Below are 22,410 nucleotides of genomic sequence, written 5' to 3'. Positions count from 1 at the left end.
TGACGGAACAGATCACGTGCTATTGTTTAGAGCAGGAAACTGTCGGTTAACGTTACGAGTACACGCAGCAGTTGCTGGGACATTTTCTCCCCTATTGATGTGTCTTTGCCTTTACTCCGTGCAGCATGACCGTGGGACGGGCTGCTTCTCCAGTAGAAAGGGAATTTGATTAGCAGCATGCTTATAAGTGGAATAAACACATCCGACACGCATCCAGCTGCTGCTGCTGCTGCTGCTGCTAGCACGCGAGGTAGCTATCTGCCGTAGCTTACCAGCCTGTGGGGAGCGAGCTAACCGTGGCTAGCCAGTCAGTCGCTCTCCGGCTAGCTACAGTTTACCTCCAAGGCGTGAAAGTTGATAATTACCTGTACCTGGCTACTAGGCCAGCTAGTTACCTGTGTTTGTGTAACGTCAAGGGACAAAATGGAGCTGTTCCAAGCCAAAGACGACTACATTCTCCAGAGCGGGGATCGTGCTCTGTGGTGCAGCCGAAAAGACGGGACCATGACAGTCAGACCTGGTACGTACTGGATCCCAGCTTTCTGTACCGCAGCCGGCCATTTACCTGGAATTAGCATTTGATTATTTATTTTGTTACTATGTATTTCATGGCCTGCCTGGAGTTGACAAACATTATTCTACTGATGTTTTTTTCACGCCGTTTCTGACAACACACCTCAGCGGTTTAGTCTAATCCTCCACTTGTAATTGTCACTCGTTATTTCTGAAATAAACGGTAACGTAATCATGTGATCGCTCTAAATAATCCTGCTGTGTCGAACAAAAACAAGTTGATTGTTTCAAAGATGGAAATTGTTAGATGCGCCATTCATGATTCTTGAAATCATCGTCTAAGCTTTTATTCCGGGAGTGCCAACACCCCAAACTGACTCCAAAGTTCTTGCTTTGCTTCTTATGTTAATAATAACATTAAAGAAATGTGACTCTTCAGTTCTTCTTTAGACCAAACAGACAAAGTACAGGACAGTAAGGAGGTAAAAATAACAGAATTTTAGCTTTCATAACATGAACATGACTTGACTGAAGACAGCTTAACATATGTTCTATTCTAATATGGGGAGTTATTAGAAAACTATATTACCATTCTGATTTATTTATGTAGTAATAAATACAGGTACAGGCATATAAAGTTTTACTGACGTCTGTAAAGGTGCTCTTGGCATTACACCTTAATCACATTACAGAACTGAGTACTGCTGCTGTGGCCCATTGCTATGAAATACAGTGGACTGTGGGAATTACATATTCTCAGCTGAAGTAAAGAACTGCTGAACTAAAAGAAGTTTCATTAGAGCCACCAGAAGGCAGTGCATGTTATCCCCTGTGTCAGTTGAAGTTGTATGGCTGTCCAGCCATCCTGAACAGGTTTTTAGTTGCACTACTGTTCCATTATTTAATTGGAAAAAAAGGTTTCCACTCACTGGGTTTCCACTCCACTCTCAAGCACACAGTGAAGTATTTCCACGATATTACATATTCTGAGTGAAGTTGTGGTATCATTTTTCATCATTTTTATAATTTAGTTTTTTCTGAAAGACCTTTCCTGTGGGCCCTCACAGTTCTCTGGCCTGTACATCAAATGTTCTTTATGGCTGGTGAAAGTAACAGGAAGAGTCATTGTCTGAGGCGGCCTAGACTTGATGTTCTCCCTATTTAGCCACACCCCTCACACTTTTCCAATTTTCTCCACTGTGATGTTTAATCCGTCACCAATGCTAAGCAATCCAGTTTTTCTTGTAGTCACTGAGTTTGTGCATTGCCAGAACTGACTTCAAACTTGGCCTGGTGTTTGAAAATGTAAGTTATTGGAGACCGGCTAGTTTTTTTTCTTCAATCAAATGACACTTTCTTCAATACAATGCTACTAGACCGTTTTAAGTGCATGATAACTCATGATACAGGTTTAGGTACTAGGTATTAAAAACAAGTTTTAGCGTGGTAACAGGAACTCACCCAACCACAATTGTTTTAAAGGTGCTCTAAGCGATGTCACACGTTTTTTAGGCTACAACATTTTTTGTGAATTTGTCACATACAGCAACCATCTCCTCACTATCCGCTAGCTGCCTGTCCCCTGAACACACTGTAAAAAAACGCGGCCTCTGTAGGCTCCACAAACGGCAACAAAAACAAACTGCACCAACCTGCACCACCAAACATAACATAACAAACAAACCAACAGTGTTCGGGATGAGGAGGAGGGAGGGGCGAGCTAGCCTCAGTTTTATTTGACAGTACTTCGAACGTCAACAAGAAGTGACGTCACCCAACATCGCTTAGAGCACCTTTTAAGGTACTTAAGGTCTGTTTGGTTAACTCATTCAATCAAAGTTGCACATGCTCAAGTCTTTCTAGAGATAACTCAAGGCCTCGATAAACAAAGTGGCCTTCATGGCCCTGTACTTGCATATGTAGCAAAGTTTTGACCCTAGCTGCTTACAGTATCTGGCCTCAGGCATATCTAGCTGAGCTGTCTTGCTACACCGCCGTTCTGATGTTTCATCTTCATATTTCTGTTTCAGCAACAGACCTGTTGTTAGCTTGGAATCCAGTGTGTTTGGGCGTGGTAGAAGGTATCATTGGAAAGATACAGCTTCACACAGGTAAGTGGAGAATTACATTTTACCCTAAGCTGCGTTTTTTTTTTTTGTTGCTTTTGCACAGGGCTCACACACATCTAACCTAAAATTTCTCATCTGTGTGCGTGGATGCTTGAGTTACCAAATCATCCAGTGCTTCGCATGATTCTTACTCACAAGGAAAGGTGTGAAGAAATGTGTTAAAGTACTTGGAAATTTGTGTAGTTATGAAGAGGAGTGAGCTGACGGTGATGATTCAATAGGTGATAAAAAATTATTTTGATGATGGCTTGTCTCTGTGGGCCTCAGGGTAGGAATGGTATGGAGTAGGAACATTATACCCTGCCTTCACAAGAAAATATATGAACAATTATTTTAGTAATTCAGATGGTGGTTTGTAATGTGGTTTGGATTTTTATTTACCAGATCAGTCTTGTGTTACCTATTAAAAATCTGCAGTTAATGGCTGGTGTGCAGCTGCTTCCTTCACACCTCTCAGAATGTGAGGAATTCTGCACCCGTGACGCAACTCCCCTTCTTTCTCCTCTTGGCAGACCTTCCTCTGGGCCTCGTATTAATACGCCAGAAAGCACTGGTGGGCAATTTACCAGGCAACCACAAAGTCTACAAGATCACCAAGATAGCCGTCATTCCCCTGTCTGACGAAGAGCCACAGGAGCTTGAGCTGGAGGTGTGTACACTAATACTGTAATGAGACATGAGAAGCAGGGTTCATGTACTTGTGTTTTGATTATTGCACTCAGCCCCCCTGGCAATCATTATAACAGTGCTTGTTAGAATGCTAAATTGTATTTCATTATTTTAAATACATATACCTATGCCAGTCGCAATATGCAATAAATCAATTAATCGCATGATAAATAAAGATGAGCTCTATCATTTTTAAATGGAAATTATCCCGGCCGGAAACATTTTATTTATTGTTTTTGATTGTGTTTGGTTTTTTGTTAACAGAGACTGAGAGTCCATTTTATTTATTGTTTTTGGTTGTTTTGTTCATTTATTGCAGCTATTTAAAATGTCTTCCAGTTCCAGTGTTAAATATTCTTTAGAAATACAAGTTTATTGATCTTTGAAAAGCTGTACCCGCATTATTGTGCCATTATCATCATGTTAGATGAAAATGGTCTCAGAACGACAATATTATCGTTTATCGCAATCATTTCTGGGACAATTTGTCGTCCAGCAAAATATGTTATCGTGACAGGCCTACATATACCCAAGAATACCCTGTATACATGCGCCACTTTATGATTATTCTCTGATCGGCTGACAGTGCTTTATTTTATTAAAAAATATGTTTTATGTTCACCCATACACATAGAGTGGAAATGAAATGCAGACATAGAGTCACTGTGATAGATCGCAAAGGATGTTGAATATTACTAAGATTTCAGTCTTTCAGGGGAGCTCCATGGATGGTGAGACAGAATATTTTCAAGTGAGTAAATACAGAGGAGGATAGGCTTTTAGACCCCATCCTGTTGTACGCTGTCCTTGTACTGCAGAATGATCATTCCCCTCCTGTGGAATGATCCACCCCTGTGCCTAGAAATCCTATAGATCAATGTAGTTAGATTGTTTACTGCATTTGTTTAGAAAAATGAGAACTATATAGAGTACTGTATTGTTTGTTTTGGCTGTTTGTGGGTAGTTAAGAAATTAAAGGTGGGACCAAATTCAGTTATAATATAAGAGGATCCTGTTTTTCAGCTTTGCAAGAAGCATCACTTTGGAATCGACAGACCAGACAAACTGGCCCAGTCTCCTGATGAGTCAAAGTTCTTGATGAAGACCTTCAGCCAGATCAAATCTAATGTTGCTGTGCCCATCAAGAAAAAGGTGTTTTCTTTTTGTCCGCTTATAAAAATGTATTTTGTCATCCTCAAATGGACGCACTGCTTTTCCTATCTTTCACGCTTTTAAAGGCTTTGAAGTTCTAGGATTTAGCTTTCTTTTCTTTTTCAACTTCTCGCTCTTTTCTATCCAAACACCCAATCCAGTATTCCCCTGCCTTCCAGGTCAAGGAAAATAAAGAGAAAGAGCGTCTGGAGAGGCGGCTGCTGGATGAGCTGTACAAGGTATTCATGGACTCAGATTCCTTCTACTACAGCATGACCTACGACCTGACAAACAGTGTGCAGCGCAAGGGAGACTCGGATAAGTCCAGCTTACCTCTATGGAAACAGGTGTGGAGAGAACTCGTTGGGCTTGTTGCCGTATTCATTTTACATATTTATACAGCAAAAGCCCTACATCTGATTGACAGTAATTGTTATTCTTTGTGAAAGGTGGACGACCGTTTCTTCTGGAATAAACACATGATCCAGGACCTTATTGACCTTCAGGTAATTTTTCAACACAGAAATATTAAGTGGTACAGTTATGGTTTGTTTCTCTCATTTTAGAATTGAATAAATGCACTTTGCCCCCTCCCCCCCCCCTCCCCGCATGATTTTTTGACAATTGGTGCTGGCCCTGCTGTGTAAGCGTGGCAGTTGTATGTGTGTATAATTACCAGTGCTTTATCAGAAGAGTATGGAAATACTCAGTGAATAGAACGGCTATGTAAAGAGCTATGCAAGATTATCTGCTCGGAATACTTGGTGGATGCAAAATGCTTCCTTATCAACAACTTATGACAAATGAGCGCTTTAATCTTCTTGTCCTGATGTTATTTTTAACTTATTTGAATGCTCCAGGTGCCAGAGGTGGACTTCTGGGTGATACCAATCATCCAGGGCTTTGTACAGGTGGAGGAACTGGTGGTGAACTACAACGAGACGTCCGACGAAGAGAGGAGCAGCCCTGAAACGCCACCACAGGAGGTCACCTGTGTTGATGACATCCATCCCCGCTTCACTGTGGCCCTAATCTCCAGACGCAGCCGCCACCGCGCAGGTAGAGCTACGGTTACTTAGCAGCCTGGCCTCGTGCCTGAATTCTGATTCTGTCCAAATATATGGGTTATGCTGTGTAGTTGGGACTGATTGTTCCCACAGCCAAGTACGGCTTATTTCACAATATGCTTTGAATAACTCAGCAGACGATTTCGTTTTTATTCTCTTCAAGTGAAGCATGATCTGTGATATAAATAATCTGAATAGTGCTCATACATTCTCCTTGCCCACAGGGATGCGGTACAAACGCAGAGGAGTGGATACCGATGGCCATGTGGCTAACTATGTGGAGACAGAGCAGTTAATCCATGTGCACAGCCACACTCTGTCCTTTGTGCAGACTCGTGGCTCCGTGCCTGTCTTCTGGAGCCAGGCGGGTTACCGCTACAATCCCCGGCCACGCTTAGAGAAAGGTCAGCAGAACCACATTATCTTGCATACAGTCTTATAAAGAGGGTCTCTCAGAGGCTGTGTTTGGGTATCGTGGGCTGTTCTCTTCGGGTCTCACACATCTGTCCAGTGTATTTGAGCTATGTCTTACATATTAACCAAATATAGTTATCATGTCAGTCCTTGCTCCACTTAAAATGTAAAATTATTTATTGGACACTAGGATTTGGAGGAATTCTAGATTTGATATAGGGAATGTATCTTCAGGTGAACGAAGGAAACGGCACTTCAGTCTCCAAACTAGATCTCTTGGTGTCTAGCCAGATTCATTATATGGAAATAATTAGTATGCATATTCTGTTTCAGGAGAGAAGGAGACCATGTCTTACTTTTCTGCTCACTTTGAAGAACAGCTTAAACTCTACAAGACGCAGGTGGGTTTGATTTGCCATAGTGCATGCTTGGGTATGTGCTTAGTTATTGACTACTTACATGCATTAGTGTAAGGATTTTTTTTTTTTTTTTTTTTTTATTATCACAACTGGTTATTCTGTCACCTGTGGATGCATATACCGTGAACTACCATGTGCTTAATGTCAGAGCATCCTGACTAGAATTGGTGACATTTTTTGTCATCACCACACTGAGCTAGCTAAAAGTGCTAATTTTGTGGTCTAAGATTTAGCATCTCAGTGTGTTTCCACAGGAAAAGGCTTCAAGGTTGCAGTAGTAGCATTTTTTCCATTTTTCTAGTCTCCATTTTTATTGATGTATTTATTAGGCATGTATTGCATCATGGATGTTTGGCGCTAACAAGGACTGCACTTAATTCCGTTGTATCTGTTACAATGACAAAGATATTCTATTCTATTCTAAGGGCCATACATTTTATACTCGAGGCTAAATGGCCACACTCTTTATTGTCTTTATCAGGTCATCATTAACTTAGTGGATCAAAGCGGACGAGAGAAGATAATTGGGGACGCATATCTGAAGCAAGTCCTGCTTTACAACAACCCAAACCTCACATATGTTTCATTTGACTTTCATGAGCACTGGTAAGAGAAACACGTGCCTCAGCTGTGTGACTTGTTCATAAATGTAGTCGTCTTATTTTACACCACGTTGCAGTTCCTTCCCCTTTATGCTGCTTATATCCTTTTTCTCAGCCGAGGTATGAAGTTTGAGAATGTACAAGTACTGACAGATGCGATCTCTGACCTCATCACTGACATGAAGTGGGCCTGGTAAGTGTCATCTCAGTATTAAGCAATTTACAGGGAAATGCTGATAACATGAACTCTCGCTTATAAGCGAGAGTTCATGTTATCAGCATTTCCCTGTTATTAGCAAAATCAGTCAATCAATCATGCCCCAATGAATATAAATATTCATTGGGGCATGATCTTGTTTTTATTTTTTTTATAGAAAACAACAATGAACCACTCATAGGGTATTAGTGCATGTTAGTCATCCTGTTTGTTATTGGGTACAGTATTGTAATCTACGAATGCATCCTGTTTTCAATGTATCTTGATCTGTCAGGGTGGATCAGGCCGGAGTCATCTGCAAACAGGAGGGTATCTTTAGAGTCAACTGTATGGACTGCCTCGACAGGACCAACGTGGTCCAGGCTGCTATTGCTCGGGCGGTGATGGAACAACAGGTGAGATCTGGTCCTTGTGTGGACCCAGGCAAACAGATGAACATGCATTTCTCACAGCACAAAACATACAGTATTGTGTAGGTCTGCTAATATGTGCTGATTTCTAAATTTAATTTACTATTTCCTGTGCCAGTGAGGTTTGTAACTGAAAGTTACACAGTTCCTTATGAAACTCGTGTCCAGCTAAATAAAAGTTACTGCTCAGAGTCCTTAGTGGCTGTAAACTTAAACGTCATTCTCCTGGTATGCAAGGAATAACAATATCAATTATTAGTATAATTATTTTTTTGCTAGATATTATAAATTTTTCAGGAAAAATACACATTTAACAACTTGCTGTTAATTAATATGAGAAACGTTATATTTTATAAATAATAGTAGTATTAAATAAATAATCAACATCATCATTAACATATTTTCTTTGACTGGGATTTCGAAGTGCTTTACAAAAGGTGTAAGCGTCATTTTCCAGATTCACTTGACACCATGAATCCTTGTCTCTGTTAGCTTGTTGGCAGATTACTGACATCTGCATATATTTGCTCATCAGATCACACACAGTGTGGCAGACAGTGCACATCAACACAACCATATTTTGTACACCCCAAATCTTTTGAGCTTTCTAGAAATCCAGTAATTCCACCATATTCATCTTGGATTACATTTCATGCTCAAATTCAAGTGTAAATTGAACAAAATAAATGTGTAAATAAATACAGGCTGACCTTTCCCACCGATGCAGTGTAAACTGGGAGAAAGGCTTTCCATGTACCGTTTTAACAGCATCTCCATGGACAAAACATGTCCCCTGTCTTCCTGCAGCTGAAGAAACTGGGTGTGATGCCTCCAGAGCAGCCTCTGCCTCTCAAATGCTACAGGATTTATCAGATCATGTGGGCCAACAATGGAGACACCATCAGCAGACAGTATGCAGGCACAGCAGCACTCAAGGTAACATCGTTGTGTCTTTGCACATGTTCACATCTGAATCAGCGTTTGCTTAAACAAGCAAAGTTAGTGAAGCGTGCCATCTTCCTTTGACACAGTCAGTTAATAGTGAATAGTTTAAGCTGTTGAGATACACACTCATGAATCAACAGAGCATTTCAGTAGATCAGATCAGAACACAACACTGACTGAGCCTTTTGGACTTCGAAATGGACTGAAATCACAGAGAGTCGCAAGTCAACAGATATATTCAAAGCGCGCTGTATGATCTGTTTTAGGGAGATTTCACCAGGACGGGGGAGAGGAAACTGGCTGGTGTGATGAAGGATGGCGTGAACTCAGCCAACCGCTACTATCTGAACCGCTTCAGGGATGCTTATAGACAAGCAGTCATTGGTATGGAAAAACAGACGCATATTATATCTGGATATATGTATTCGTACCCACGCTGTCCCAAAACCTGCCCTTGATTTACTCTTCTGAATCCTCTGCCTCTCCCTGCAGACCTAATGATGGGCCTGCCAGTGACAGAGGACCTGTACTCCATCTTTAGTAAGGAGAAGGAGCACGAAGAGAAGGAGAAAGAGAGCCAGAGGGGAGCGCAGGAGCAGGTCAGCCTCCTGCTGCAGACCTACATGCAGCTTTTGCTGCTTGATGATGAGAAGTTTCATGGAGGTTGGGCCCTCATCAATTGTGACATGAGGTTAGTGGCTAGCTGCCCTGTCTTTTGTACCATTTATACTGTTTTCAATAGTTTTTTTTAAGATAATTTTTTGGGCATTTTTAGACCTTTTATTGACAGGACAACTGAAGAAATGAAAGGGGAGAGAGAGGGGGGAATGACATGCAGCAAAGGGCTGCAGGTCGGAGTCGAACCCGGGCCTGCTGCGTCGAGGAGTAAACCTCTATATATGGGCCCGCTCTACCAACTGAGCTATCTGGGCGCCCGTTTTCAGTAGTTTCTGAAGAGCTTTTTTCATGCTACCCGTTTTGTCATTTGCCACCAGCCTCATTGATGCAACCAACAAAGATGTGGATGTGCTGCTGCTTCTGTCTGACAAAGCCTATTACATTGCATAGTAAGTCCGATATTGAATTTGTCAACCTTTTTTTTCTTTTAGAAATTGTTTTTAATAGATTCACTTATGTTTTCCTTTATTTTATTTTAGCTACGATGAAGAAGCAGACAAAGTCGACCAATACCAGCGCCTCAATTTAGAGGGTTTGGAAAAGATCGAAATTGGTAAGTTAAACTCAAAGGAGAAGTGAGGGTTTATTGTATGCTCACTGACTCACCCAACACTTCCTAAATGTGTTCTTTAACAGTTTGTCAGCATCCTTTCAGCAATTTCTCCAGTCATGATTCATGCAAGGAAAGCACATCACTTGAAAAAATGGAAGTTACAAGTTGTTTTCTTTTGCAGGTCCAGAGCCTACTCTGTTTGGGAAGCCAAAGTTCTGCTGTATGCGTTTGCATTACAGGAATGAAGAGACGAGCGGATACTTTCACACACTGAGAGCAGCAACACGAAATCCTGAGGATGATGGAAAAGGTAGGAGGCAATTCTTTAAATTGTTTAAACTGCAAAAATGGAAACGTTTTCGATATACCGATTGAGACTTGCATTGTGACATGTTTCAGACACATTACAATGCATAGCTGAGATGCTTCGCATAATGAAACAGGCCACGGGGCTGGACCTGCTTGTGGTTGAAAAGAAGCTGGAGAGGTGAGTACTAATTAGTTGTATTTAAGATGATTAGCATTCTTCTCTTTTTCACATATAGCGAGATAGAAGAAGATGGCACATTTTTTACTTTAAACCAATGACCAGAGCGGTGGGCCGTGTACTTACGTTGTCTGTATCTGTGTTCCAGGCGGCAGAGTAGGCCTCATGAGGATATAATGGGCATCCAGAACAAACCCGCTGACCATGTCCAGGGTAGCTCTGGTCTAGCTCAGGGCAAAAGTTTCCTCCTCAACAAGTTCTCCTCTCTTAATCAGAAAGTTAAACAGACCAAGACGAACGTAAACATTGGCCCCTTCAAGCCCCTCGGGAGGCTGGGCAACTTCTCTAAGCCTGATGTAAAGGTCAATTTCCTAAAGCCAACTATGCATGTCAACCTGTGGAAGTCAGACAGCAGCTTGGAAACATCAGATAGCAACCCTGGCACAGGTGCCCGAAAAGATATCGGTGACGGGCACTCTGAAATCTCCGACGACTCTGACTCCTACAATTCTGACCCAGACCACCCGTGTTCTGGTTCTTTAGAAAACGTGGACTATGTGCTGCCCAGCTGCGGCATTGTAGCATCAAACCCACGACTGGGCAGTCGCTCCCAGTCTAATGGCAGTGTGGAGCTAAATATCCCCTCTATTATCCGAGTCACTGGCTGTGACGAGAAGCAGGAAAGCCCTTCTCAAGACAGTGATGACAAGTCCCCAGGGGCCGCCTCGGTGGCTGAAGAAGCCATTCTGATTGACTTTGGTACTCCCATTGATGCCTACTGCCACCAGTTTGTCCAGGATGCACAAACCAAACCTGTTGAGGTGTTTGGAGAGCAGCCGCCCCCACTCAATCCTGTGGTGCCTGTGCAGAATAAGACCCTAGCAGACCCAGACAAGCGGCCGAGCTCTGAGCCGCAGCATAAGCCGGAGGAGCCCCAGCTCCCCAGGCCATCCCAGCTAGACGTCGACTCCACTACCTCCGGTTCCAACCTCCTCACTGTCCAAAAGCTCAGCTCTGCGGCCTCGGGAGGCTCTCAGAGGAGCCTGTGTTCACAGATGGAGGGCAGCCTCGGCCCTTCACCTGCCGACAGCAACGGCAGCCGAGTGGTGTCCCCCTTTGCCAAGATCAAGAGCTCCATGGTCCAGGTGGCCAGCCTCACCCAGGCGGGACTCACCCAGGGCATCAACTTTGCTGTGGCAAAGGTACAGAAGAGCCCAGAGCCAGAAACTGTCAACGAAGCCCAAGAGAGCGAGCTGAAGGCAATGTTTACACAGTGCCAGACCAGGATCATTCAGATCTAGTGCTTTCCTTGTAGCAGGATTTTGTAGTCGTACGTCGTGTTGAAACTTCTTGTATGGTAGCAGTAGCAAAAGCTTGCACATAGCGTCACTACTCGGCCAAGAACTGCGCTCTTAAATCTGCCCTTTAGTTAAACTTGCCCGTGTTAATTATGACTCTTAATTCTCTTGTTCTCTCTGAATATATACGTAAGCCCAACATGACAGTGACCATGTTTACATGCACATAATTATGGACTCTTAGGAGAGCCCTGATTGTCCAGTTATTTATATATTATAATCACTTTTGCCATGCAACCTCGCACAATGTCAAGTGTTCAATAAGCAATTGTGTTATCCCATGTCCAATTTTATACAGTGGAACTTCTGATTGAAATGAGTGTACATTCAAATCCTAAAATACTCCTGAAAAGTGCTACCGTAGTAGTAGTTTTCTTATCAAATATCAAGGATATTCTCTTTATGACTACCTTAAGAGACCAAAAACAAGATAGAAGAAGATATTTTGTTTTTTTAAGATGTTTTAAACTCATGTACTGTACATGTACTTCCAGAGTGGTATGCAGAGTATTTTTGTGCATGTAAACAATGTCACTATCCTCAGTCTGAATGGTTATTATACCCACAGTGCTTGCATGTGAGGTTAATGGTAGCTGATTCTGACACGGCAGGTAAACATTAGCTGTATGTTTAAAGACCAATCTGACTTTTATCATGTACTGTACGTCATCCTGTATGTGCAGGTCACTTATTGGCGTTTGTGATATAGACCGTGTAATAACCTTCAATTTGTAACAGTTGTAGAATCCGACCAAATATCTTTTGTGATTCCCAAAGGACATTTCTGTGTTAACTATTACCCTTTGTACAGCTTTCAGAAACTAGCCAGACAACATACTGTACGTAGTTATCCTATGTAATATCAATGTTGTCAAGTGTAACTTAGAAGATATACCGTTATAGAAATAATGACTACACAAGACCTTAGTAAGAGTATCCTGGTTGTTGATATGTACAGTGAGTGTCGTATGTTTATCTGTTCCCTGAGTAGAGCCTTCCCTTAAGCTTTTTGTATTGACTGTAGGGTGGCATCTCAAAGAGGTATGAGCATTATATTTTCAAAAGAACTCCCACTGCTGTCATTGCTAATCATGAATAACCAGAAAACTACTGGTTGGAGTTGTTTTTGATAGGTAAAATGTAATGAAATAACTATTCTGCTAATGGTTGTACTAATGAACTAGGAGGGTTTGTTTGAACCGAGTTCTCGGCCAGCGTTGTACATTGACGTTGCATGTTTGACAAAGACAGGAGAGTAGCATATAGTAGGTATATATGCAATTGCACCCATCCAGTTATTAGAACCACTGACGCTTTATGCACTCCCCAAACTGAAAGCATATTTGCCTTAACAGGGAATTGAAGTGGGATTATGTATATCAGGTATTTATGGCAAAATCTACCTTTTTAAGTCCACTCTTACATGTTACATTTGGTGTACTGTGTAAAAGATCATGTTCAGGGTTACTGTATGTCATCAAGCTTTATCTTGGGATATTTCATCCACTGGCACATAAAATTCTCCATGGAAATGAGCAAGTGTTGGAGATGTGTTGGGAGTTTGTATGTACTGTGCAGTATGTGTGAGTTAGAGCATCCCTACTACTGCTGCTGATATTTAGGAGTGCTTGTCTTAGAGCCCCAGTTATATTTATGTGCTATGAAGCCGTTAACATTGTTACATTGTACATGTTTTTCCGTTAACTTCAAGTGAGGTTTTCGTTAGTCACCCGTTAACCCTTGTGGTTGTCATTCAGTGAACATGTCCCATATGACCGTCCTCCAGAAGAAATGATAATGTATCAAGGCCACCTCATTACACTGCTTTGTATATCTGTGTCTATTTATGATAAATAATAATAATCTGGTTTGCTTTGAGCTGAAATATCCCAAGATAAACGGTCACCGGTTTCATATTTTGTGTTATATTTGCCTGTTTGCATTCAGCTTGCTCACCAGCAGATGAGAAGTGCGATACTTGTATATTTCATCTGACTATACTTGGATTAAGTGAGATTGTAGCCTTGGCTGCTTTGTGGGTGCTGCATTATATAGTTATTGAACCTGCGTATAGTGTGTGGTGCTGCCAAAAGCTTTAAGGTAATAGCTGTAATTGCAAAGTTTTAATGCAGAGGGTTGAAAGGTGGTTTTTCTTTCTTTTCTTTTTTTTTTAACCTTCCGCAGGATTGCAAACACTGGAGCGGTCGTCAAGCATAACAGAAACGTATTCTGTCCTACACTTGCTGCGTTAAGCTAAAAGAACAGTAATCCTCAACATTCCCGGTAGAGACCACAATGCTATAGTGTTGGTGTCTGGTTTTTATATGCAAAAGCTGGAATAGTTTAATTTGATTCTATATTTGCTGGGTGAGATTTTTCTCCTTTTAATTATTATTTTTTTTTTTACACCAAGTGCTTTTGCAACCACCTCTTCATTTGTTGTCTGTGGTTGTCCTCCACTCCCATTAGGACCCCAGACGAAACATGACATGACAAGTTATCATGCAACTAGAGGTCTTAAAGCGTTTGATTTGCACTGTTTCTAGCATTAGCACCAGTCATCTCAATGGCTGTGGTCATCTTTCCTCTTTACCAACTGACTGTTGTCATTGTTTTCCACAGTGTACTGAGATTGTATTGTATATTAAAATATCCTATTTATTCTTATCCTCTTTGAGTGTGTTACTTGATAACAAAGTGCACTGTACACTTTCTGTGTAGAAAGATATTCCATTGGAATAAAAAAATATATATACAAGTGTTGCATGATGTTTATTGTCAAACCCATTTACAAGAAGTCTCCACGCTAGCATATCAATATATGCTGACATCTAGCTAAATGTATATTGACTCAAGAAGAAATTGCATTATAAAAATAATCCTCAAGACCTCATTTTATTTGAGGTAAAACAGATAAATAAATCTTGGTCTGCAGCAACACTGCCATGGACCACAAATGCTGTGAAACTAAGGCAAAACATGAGCTGTGATACACATTGAGCATTGCTGTCTGTACAACTCATCAATCCCATTAAGTGATAATGTATGTAAATCTTATCTGCAACTCGGTATTGTAAAAGACATTTAACACAAACTATAAGACATATGAAAAGCATCTTTATTACAATTTTTGTGGGTATCAAAAAGAAAAACAAAAGCCATCTTGTCTGTGTAATCATGGCTCGTTGCCGTTGACACACGTGTGCTGCTCCATTCGGCTCCTCCGCAGAGTCTCGATGTGTTTGGCTCTCAGCCAGCTGTCTCTGGACAGAGAGGTCTGTCCCAGGCTCAGAGACAGCAACCTGCGGACAAGAGTCAGTCAGCCACGTCCGACATTAATAATCCAAGTATGTGATAACATTTCACGTTTCCTGGTGCAGGCACTCCTTAAGACAAACCGCAAGTAAACGTTTTATTTGGATTGCGTTGACCTATGAAGTGATTGTCCCTGCTTATGTCATATCTGGCATTTCAAATGTTGGTCATAATAGCGTGTTGTGTTTGTTTAACACTTTGCCTTTTAGAGAAGGCTTTACAGGCGGTTGTTTTTATTCTCACTAGATAAAAGAAATGCCAAGTAAAGGCGCTTATGTAAACTTAATCACAGCCCACCTCGCCACAACGAGCATCCTGTGAAGATCCTCAGCAGATATGCTCTGGGGGTCGTCCTTCCTCATATCTACAAAGTCATCCTCAACTGACTGAGGACACCAGAGAAGGAAAAGCAATTAAAGGACGCTAATGCACACATGTGCTAACAGACACAAGACACACACAGGCCTGCTAGATACATGAAGGAACAACTGACATGCAAGCAACTAGGTTCCAAGTTATTATACTGATGTCATTTTGACATCATTTTCCCCCCCTCTCAGGCTGAAGATGACAGCGTGTCTCACCTTTGTCACTTCATCAGAGATGCTGTAGTTGAGCAGCCGAGCCACGCTCAGGTACATTCTGAACTTGTTCAGCTGTGAAGCCTGCGGATGCATGTGGATGCTGCCGAGATACTCCTCCATGTGGGGTGGGGTGATCTGAGAGTGTAGGTGTATCTGGCAGTCTGACTGTGGAGTTACAGAGAAAGAAATAAACACTGTGCCAGGGAAGAACTTTGCACAAAAGCTAAATGCATCTCTAGTTTGTTTTTCACAGGTGTTGCTATGCAAAAGTAGGCTCTGCCTGCTGTGTGCACGCCTAGTTTGGCATGTTCTCAAAACTTAATAGCCCGCCAGGAGGCAGGAGCAAAGCCTTGGCGAGCTGACCGTGAAGCACTTGAGCAGCCGATAGTTGTTCAAAGTAAACAGAGCCATGCACTTCTGACTTCTAATCAACCCCGGGAGTTGTTTACAGCGCGCTGCCCTTCACTGCAGGACTAATACTGTGGATGGCCGAGCCTGACGCCTCTTCCAGGATTGTTCCTATGGCACACAGCTGCCGCCATGGCAACCCATTAGACCAATACACAGGAATAGCACACAGCACATTCCTCGGGCTGTTTGCACCAGAGTGAGACCTGAGCTAAAGCCGCCGGCCAATGGCAGCGTGACACTGGCTGGAAACAACCTTCAGCATCAGACGCGGCTCGTCTCATGAGAGGCTGAAGGAAACCAAACCCCTCCCTGGCCATGTTGGGAGGGGTTTTGGGGATCTTTGTGCTCACCGGCAGCAGCGAGCGGCCCTCTGACGCGATGAGCACGTTAATATTGCAGGGGAATTCCATCTGGTGGTAGTTAAAGTCATAATCAACCTTCTGCCAAGTGATCAGGTTCCCCAGGGCCGTGACGTTACGCACACCTACACAACACACGCACAACTTGGTTAGTGTTAGCTCAGTGAAATCATACTAACAGTGTCTACAGCCTGCAGGGAGGGCATTAACTGTAGCATTTGTCCTCTCAGTGTCGTCCCATCGTGATTTTTTAGACGCCTCACCTGCTGTGTCCAGCTGTCCCTGCTCCAGCTGGGTTTCATCCAGGAAGAGGGAAGTGTTTCTGGCCAGCTGCAGGGCTCCACTCACTAGCCGGTTGGCCGAGTAGTCCTTCTTTGGCACAAACCGCATCTGGTTCATATTCTGGAGGCTCATGCCTAGATAGTACGACTGCAGGTGGGGGAAAAAAAAAAAAAAAAAACTAGTATTAGTGTCTTTCATTTCAGCCATAAAATAAATGGAATGATAAACCTAGCAGTACTGGCAGCTGCTTGGAGTGACAGTTCAAAGTTCACTCACAGAGGGCACGAGCTGCTGGATGATCTGGTAGAAGCGTTCAGTGTACGAGGCAACCGTAGGACAGCCACTCAGGTTTAAGGTGAACTTGCCCAGTGGGAGAACATCCCGTCTGGAGTACCTACAAAGAAAATCAACCACACTGTGAGAAGAAAAAAAAAAAAAGCTCCTTTGGCTTTAGCACGAAGCCACAAAACAAAGACAGGAAGGTGCCCGCTTAAACATTACAGATTGAACTGAACGTACACGTTAGAAATGAGGTGCAGAATGAGGTACTCAGCAGCCAGGGCATCCCCCAGAAGAATGGGAGTCAAGAATGTGAGCAGCTCTGCCCTGACAGAGGCCATCTCGCTCAGGGTGGAAGATAAAACTGAGGAGGAAGGACAAAGAGTTAATACAAGTCCCTATGGCGACTACAGGCATGTGTGCTTTTGAAGCGTTACAGTGGAAAACATTTGCTGCATTATTCCTGTTTTTGGACAGCTTTACAAGACAGATGAACTTTGACATAATGGCCCCTTTTTTCTGCTTCCCCACACAGCTGGAGTGTGCCCGATAATGTGACTGTAACTAATGTGTTATTGCCCATTTCTTCTTCTAAAACACGGTTTTAAAAAAATATTCATTGTGACACACAGATAACACTAACAAAAAGGTAAATTGTCTATTGATTGTTTGATTCCATTAGTCGATTAATAATTTCATCCAGAAAAGTCTACGACACCAATCAAAAGTTCCTTCTGTTGTATTTGACCAACAGTCCAAAGGTGTTGCATTTGTCACATTTTTTTTTTAAATGATTAATTTTTATCTTGACAGATTTAGTTGATTAGCTGACACATCGTCTCAGCACTAAACTCAACATCTCTGTATTTTTATATATAAAGAGCTGAACCCAAATTGTGTACAAATAATAGTATTATCATCATAGCACATAGCATAGTTTAACATCTATACACCGTGTAATACAGCATGACAAGGCGCAGAGCTCAATGTATAGATTTATAGACATTTTTCAACTTTTTGCAGTGCTGCTGGATTCATTTTACAGATGTAAGCTCAAGAAAGAAACACTAGTCGGGATATTTTGTAAGGATGTGCATCCCTTTTCTAGGAGCTCAAAAGTCAAATTGTGTTTGTCCGTGTTCACAAAAAGACTGCACTGAGTTGTGCAGAGTCACCGCTGATAATATGTATTATATAGGCCTGTTATAGACTGTATTTTCTCTTTTGTTTACAGGAATTTTCTAGTCAAAGGAGTTTTAAGATTTACCAAAAATCGCGCACATTGGTTTTTCACGACAAATTTAAACATTGATCTGTGTGCTAAGCTGACAACGTTTGGCTATTTAACTCATAGTTATGCGTACAGTCGTCTTCTTGTGGGATGAATACGCACTTGAAGTTCCAAAAGTGACACGAGTCAAAACAACCCACCATCATGTCTCATTTGGCAGCATGTTATGCAAATCAGATGAACACACATTTACATCCGTGTACAAATGGTGGTGATGCATAATCTTGTGCCCCTGATGGTAATTTGCAGCAGGCTTTGTAAAAAAGAAACCTCTACTATTTGTCCTTACAGGCACTGTTGTCCTCCAAGGTGGCGGAGGGCAGCAGGGGGTTGTTGTGTGGCAGTGGCTTGGCGCAGAGCACGTGGAGGCGAGGAACGAGCGAGGCCGGCGGGCTGTGCACTCGCTGCTCCTCTGCCGTCTCCATGCACTCTGTAGGGTCCAGGAGGGACGAGGAGGCGTCTCTGTGTGGACATGCCGACAATGAGCAACAAGCACGCGGATCACCACCGGAGGGAAATTAAACTCAATTCGGTGTCTTACTTCTTGTCGGCCAGAGCACTGAGAGCAGGGCTGACGGAGAGGATCCCAAAGACCTCTAGTGTGTCGTTGAGTTTGAAGCCGTCCCAGTCCTCGTATACCTGCCAACAACACGCACCTTTTAGCTTCTGTACTCGGAATGTCTGCCAATACTGGCGGTATCGTCTCTGTCTGAAATCCCTTCTTGGAACATACGTTTGACGAGAAATAAATCACCCACCAGGCAATGAAAATGAGGCGGTAAGAGAAAAGGGTACCAAAAACCCTCTGTTAAAGACATAGCACACCTTGACCAGGCAGGAGGGGCCTTTCTCTCCTGGTAGGGGGAAGTTGAGGTCGAGATGGGAGGCAGGTGCCGTCTGGCTGGAAGGAGCTTCCGTCTCCCGACGCTTACAGTCACCATTGCCGTGCTGTTCCGTGGGACTTTGAGGACCTGCAGCGATGGGGGGGCAGTCTGCATTTACGGCAAAAATCCACTCTATATACTTTTATTGTTAGATAAGCTATGATGTCAAATACATTTCAGGTGTGTAATAATTAACATCTATAACTATATAATTAACATACTATCTGTCAACCTGCCTGTACACCTGCTACAGTTAGCAGTTTCCTACATTTTCCAGAGTGCCTAATGGCAACTCCAACATAATGTTGCATTCACCTGTAGGTTATACGTAGAGTAGGTGAGATGATGAGTACACATGATGCAGCAGAAAAATGAGAAAGTCACTTCTTGCAGTAAAACACTACCTTCACCTTCCAACGTGACTTTACATCCATGCAAAATATCTTCTTGGGAACAAGACAAAATGTAAGACTCTGGTCTATAAAAACACTTTGAGAGTAGTCAAACACTGAATGGTCAGTGCGTCAGTTTGCATTCTGCTCAATATTCACTTAAACTGCAGCTCATACCAGTATGCGGCTCCCTCTGCATCTGCGTGTCCATGTCGTCCATGTCGTCGTCTTCCTCGTAGCTTCGTTTCTGTCTAGTCGGTGCATACGAGGTGGAAGGAACCACTCTTGCTTGGCTGGAGCCGGCATAGCTGTGCAACAGAATTAAGGGAAAACTAGGGAGCAGTATTCAAAAACACTTCAACACAAGTTGGGGTGCAGCAAAGAATACATGACACAGTCCTGTTTGAGGAGCATTTCCACACAAAATCTAGACAAGATGAGGATATCTCTTTCACCCAGGGATTTTCTCCAGGGATTGGCACACAGTAGAAAGTCTGTCTCTCTGCCGTCACAGTGTTTCTGGAGTCAAAATCCACCTGGAAGTAAACATGGGTCGCTGTTAGCAAAGCTGAAGCTGAATTAAGGTATTTAAGGATCTCTCGAGTGATTTAGCGGAAGAGAACGTACCCCACATTCTGTCACGTCTTTGTACTTCCCACATCGCAACACCTGAGGATAGTCAGACAGTAAAATAAGATGGTATTGTGAGGACATCGAACACATTATCAATGCAAAAAACATGCACTGACTGGACATATGAGAGGGCTGTGCTTACACGAATAGCTGCACAGGAGAGGACAAGGAAGCGCTTACTTTAGCCTTTGTAGATGGATCAACAGCCTCATACACTCCCATGTAGAACTCTGGATCGAACATGTCCTGGATCAAGCAACGGAACTTCACCAGGCTGTTGGGCTTCAGGTAATGCAGAGGGACATCGTTCAAAGACGGGACCTGCACGGAAATAAAAAAGGTGGTTGTCATTTACAAAGTGCTGAAACAAGCCGGGACATTGACGTTTACAGGCGTCTTTTACATGACCTGTGTGGAATTAGCATGCTGAAAGGATCAGAGAGTTGCATTACCCAGGTATGAGCATCCTTCTCTTTCAGGTGATCTTTAAAGAACTCAACTGCTTTCGCCTCCCATCCAGAGTTTGGACTGTTCTGGGAAGCAGCTAAAATACAAGAGCATAATGTTGTTTATCATTTAAAGCAGAGATCTTCAACACGGTGTCCGGGACCCCAAGGGGGTCCTCAGAGTCACTGCAGAGGGGGGGGGGGGGGGGCACCAAAGTATAGTTCATTTTTTATTTTTTTTAATTAATGTGTCTCAACATATTATTAGCAAATATAAATCCCCACTAATGATAGGCTTACTGGCCTATAGGTAAGGTAGTCAGATACAGTATATCCTAAGGATTCACTGTGCTACATAAAGAGTGACATTTAAAGATGACTTATAAAATCATGCCAGCAATTCTTATTTTAATAGTTTAGTATTCTATGAACTAAAAATGTAAAGGCCTTGCGCCGCCCTACACTTTATTGTAGGCCCAGTTTAATTTGCAACTTCATCTTATACAATATATGTAGGGGGTCCATGCTCTGTCTCTCTTTCAGTTAAGGAGTTCTTGGTTTAAAAAAAGAAAAGTTGAAGACCCCTGATTTAGTGCAGAAACAAATTCATTATAATAACAGAAAACATTGGCTTTGAGAATCCCAGAAATTGGATAAAAGATTGTTTTTTGTTTATTTCATGCTTACTTTGTGACAATCTAGTGTGTAATTGTGGTGAAGAACATCAAAGAGACATTTACTTGAGATGCATAATATAGCTGCATTTTTGTATGTGAAAATTGCATTTTTTGTGATTTTTCTGCCTACGTCTGTCAAATTAGCAAGAGAATTAAACTATAAATTTGATATATACAACTTGACCGTGTACTGTTATAAAAATGCATATTAGTATTGTCCGCTTTAATTACAAGAGAGACAATACTTCATATTGATGACTTTTACACAACATATCTATCAAGTACTTCAAAAATGACTGTTTGCTTTTGAAGGCGGAACTATGTCATTGAAATAATGGTCAGTGTCAGGTACAGCTATTTTTACTCTCACATTGCCAGACCTGCTGGACTGGAAATTATTTATATCTTGACAAAGAAATAGTACCACATTTCACAACTTCTTGAGCGTTTAGGACATAAATGAGACCAAACTATATCCAAACCAATTCGGTGCCTTCAGACAAGTTAAGCCCATTTTAAACGACTTTAAGACACCTTTAAGGATCCGTGCACACAGTTCTTCAGATAAAACAGCACACCAAGCACTTCTTCGTAACGTGAACTAAAAGTAAAAAGAGTGCAGGTACAAGCTGCAACAAAGCAGCGTTGGGAGTTACAACCCGCATGTTATTAAGTTATTCACTTTTTTTTTTGAAGGATAGGAAAAGCATAGGTACGTGTGATAAGCATGGTAGTTAGCATGGTACTTAACGTTAGCCATATAACGCTAGCTAACTAACGTTAGCTAGGTTCACGTTGTCAAGGAGTGAAGTTCCGGTGTGTCTCTTACCAAACATCCTTTCAACAACACCGAGAGGGTTGTTAATCCAGTCATGTGTGGAAGGCATCATTAGCCACTGACAAACGTCTAAAGAATATAAAATATATCAAAGTAAAATCTCTGTGAAAACACTATTTGGTTGACTTTCGGCACACACAGGAAAAGCAGAAGTGAGGGCGGGAAATTTGCGTCACCAGTCGAAGAGCGTAGTTCGTTTGTTTTGTATACAGGGACGAACCGGAGCACGGAGCTATTACACAACTGTGCTTCAACCATAGACTGGCTTTAACGAGATGGGTGTTTTGATTTGAGGATAGTGGTCTAGTGAGGAGAAAAAGCATGTGATTTTTATGTAAAATGACTGTTCATTAAAAATAGCGTTTTCCTATGTAACTCGTTTGAAAAGATACAATGTGACAGTGTA

The 22,410-nt window shown here is 42.2% G+C and overlaps 2 protein-coding genes across 4 annotated transcripts; one reads left to right on the top strand and one right to left on the bottom strand.

The window, feature by feature from the left end:
* Positions 1 to 27: 27 nt before the first annotated feature.
* inpp5f (inositol polyphosphate-5-phosphatase F) lies at positions 28 to 14,280 on the top strand. Of its 3 annotated transcripts, XM_078272662.1 has the most exons (21): positions 28 to 250; positions 417 to 520; positions 2,544 to 2,624; positions 3,155 to 3,291; positions 4,335 to 4,463; positions 4,625 to 4,810; positions 4,913 to 4,969; positions 5,324 to 5,522; positions 5,755 to 5,934; positions 6,278 to 6,345; positions 6,845 to 6,969; positions 7,081 to 7,158; positions 7,457 to 7,577; positions 8,400 to 8,528; positions 8,804 to 8,921; positions 9,030 to 9,228; positions 9,533 to 9,604; positions 9,695 to 9,768; positions 9,950 to 10,078; positions 10,168 to 10,255; positions 10,404 to 14,280. In XM_078272662.1, exons 2-21 carry the CDS (start codon positions 424 to 426, stop codon positions 11,554 to 11,556), a joined length of 3,420 nt encoding a protein of 1,139 aa, XP_078128788.1. In that variant the 5' UTR covers positions 28 to 250; positions 417 to 423; the 3' UTR covers positions 11,557 to 14,280. The 3 variants fall into 3 exon arrangements, with proteins under 3 accessions (XP_078128788.1, XP_078128789.1, XP_078128787.1); XM_078272663.1 differs by having other exon boundaries at positions 28 to 520; positions 4,643 to 4,810; XM_078272661.1 differs by having other exon boundaries at positions 28 to 520.
* Positions 14,281 to 14,366: 86 nt separating this feature from the next.
* Positions 14,367 to 22,184, bottom strand: mcmbp (minichromosome maintenance complex binding protein). The gene is made up of 16 exons (XM_078272667.1): positions 21,996 to 22,184; positions 20,496 to 20,587; positions 20,224 to 20,364; positions 20,038 to 20,079; positions 19,857 to 19,946; positions 19,588 to 19,720; positions 18,960 to 19,105; positions 18,676 to 18,773; positions 18,424 to 18,596; positions 17,084 to 17,207; positions 16,841 to 16,958; positions 16,546 to 16,711; positions 16,274 to 16,407; positions 15,513 to 15,677; positions 15,226 to 15,314; positions 14,367 to 14,915 (listed from the first exon to the last, which is right to left on the bottom strand). The coding sequence occupies exons 1-16, from the start codon at positions 22,054 to 22,056 to the stop codon at positions 14,789 to 14,791; spliced, it is 1,899 nt and encodes a 632-aa protein (XP_078128793.1). The 5' UTR covers positions 22,057 to 22,184; the 3' UTR covers positions 14,367 to 14,788.
* Between the last annotated feature and the right edge of the window lie 226 nt (positions 22,185 to 22,410).

The sequence above is a fragment of the Sander vitreus genome, chromosome 17 (assembly GCF_031162955.1).
Source record: "Sander vitreus isolate 19-12246 chromosome 17, sanVit1, whole genome shotgun sequence".
NCBI lineage: Eukaryota > Metazoa > Chordata > Actinopteri > Perciformes > Percidae > Sander > Sander vitreus.
The sequence above is the reverse complement of the archived record's forward strand: the minus strand, read 5'-3'. Positions and strand labels throughout refer to the sequence as shown.

What these genes read in the sequence shown, in the direction of transcription:
- inpp5f (XM_078272662.1), top strand. Translation starts at nt 424, where the DNA reads ATGGAGCTGTTCCAAGCCAAAGACGACTACATTCTCCAGAGCGGGGAT. An exon ending in AGGACCTTATTGACCTTCAG is followed by an intron (nt 4,970 to 5,323) that starts GTAATTTTTCAA and finishes TGAATGCTCCAG; the next exon opens with GTGCCAGAGGTGGACTTCTG. An exon ending in ACGCAGCCGCCACCGCGCAG is followed by an intron (nt 5,523 to 5,754) that starts GTAGAGCTACGG and finishes CCTTGCCCACAG; the next exon opens with GGATGCGGTACAAACGCAGA.
- mcmbp (XM_078272667.1), bottom strand. Translation starts at nt 22,056, where the DNA reads ATGATGCCTTCCACACATGACTGGATTAACAACCCTCTCGGTGTTGTT. An exon ending in GCAGAGGGAGCCGCATACTG is followed by an intron (nt 19,106 to 19,587) that starts GTATGAGCTGCA and finishes CCATCGCTGCAG; the next exon opens with GTCCTCAAAGTCCCACGGAA. An exon ending in TCCAGCAGCTCGTGCCCTCT is followed by an intron (nt 16,712 to 16,840) that starts GTGAGTGAACTT and finishes CCCCACCTGCAG; the next exon opens with TCGTACTATCTAGGCATGAG.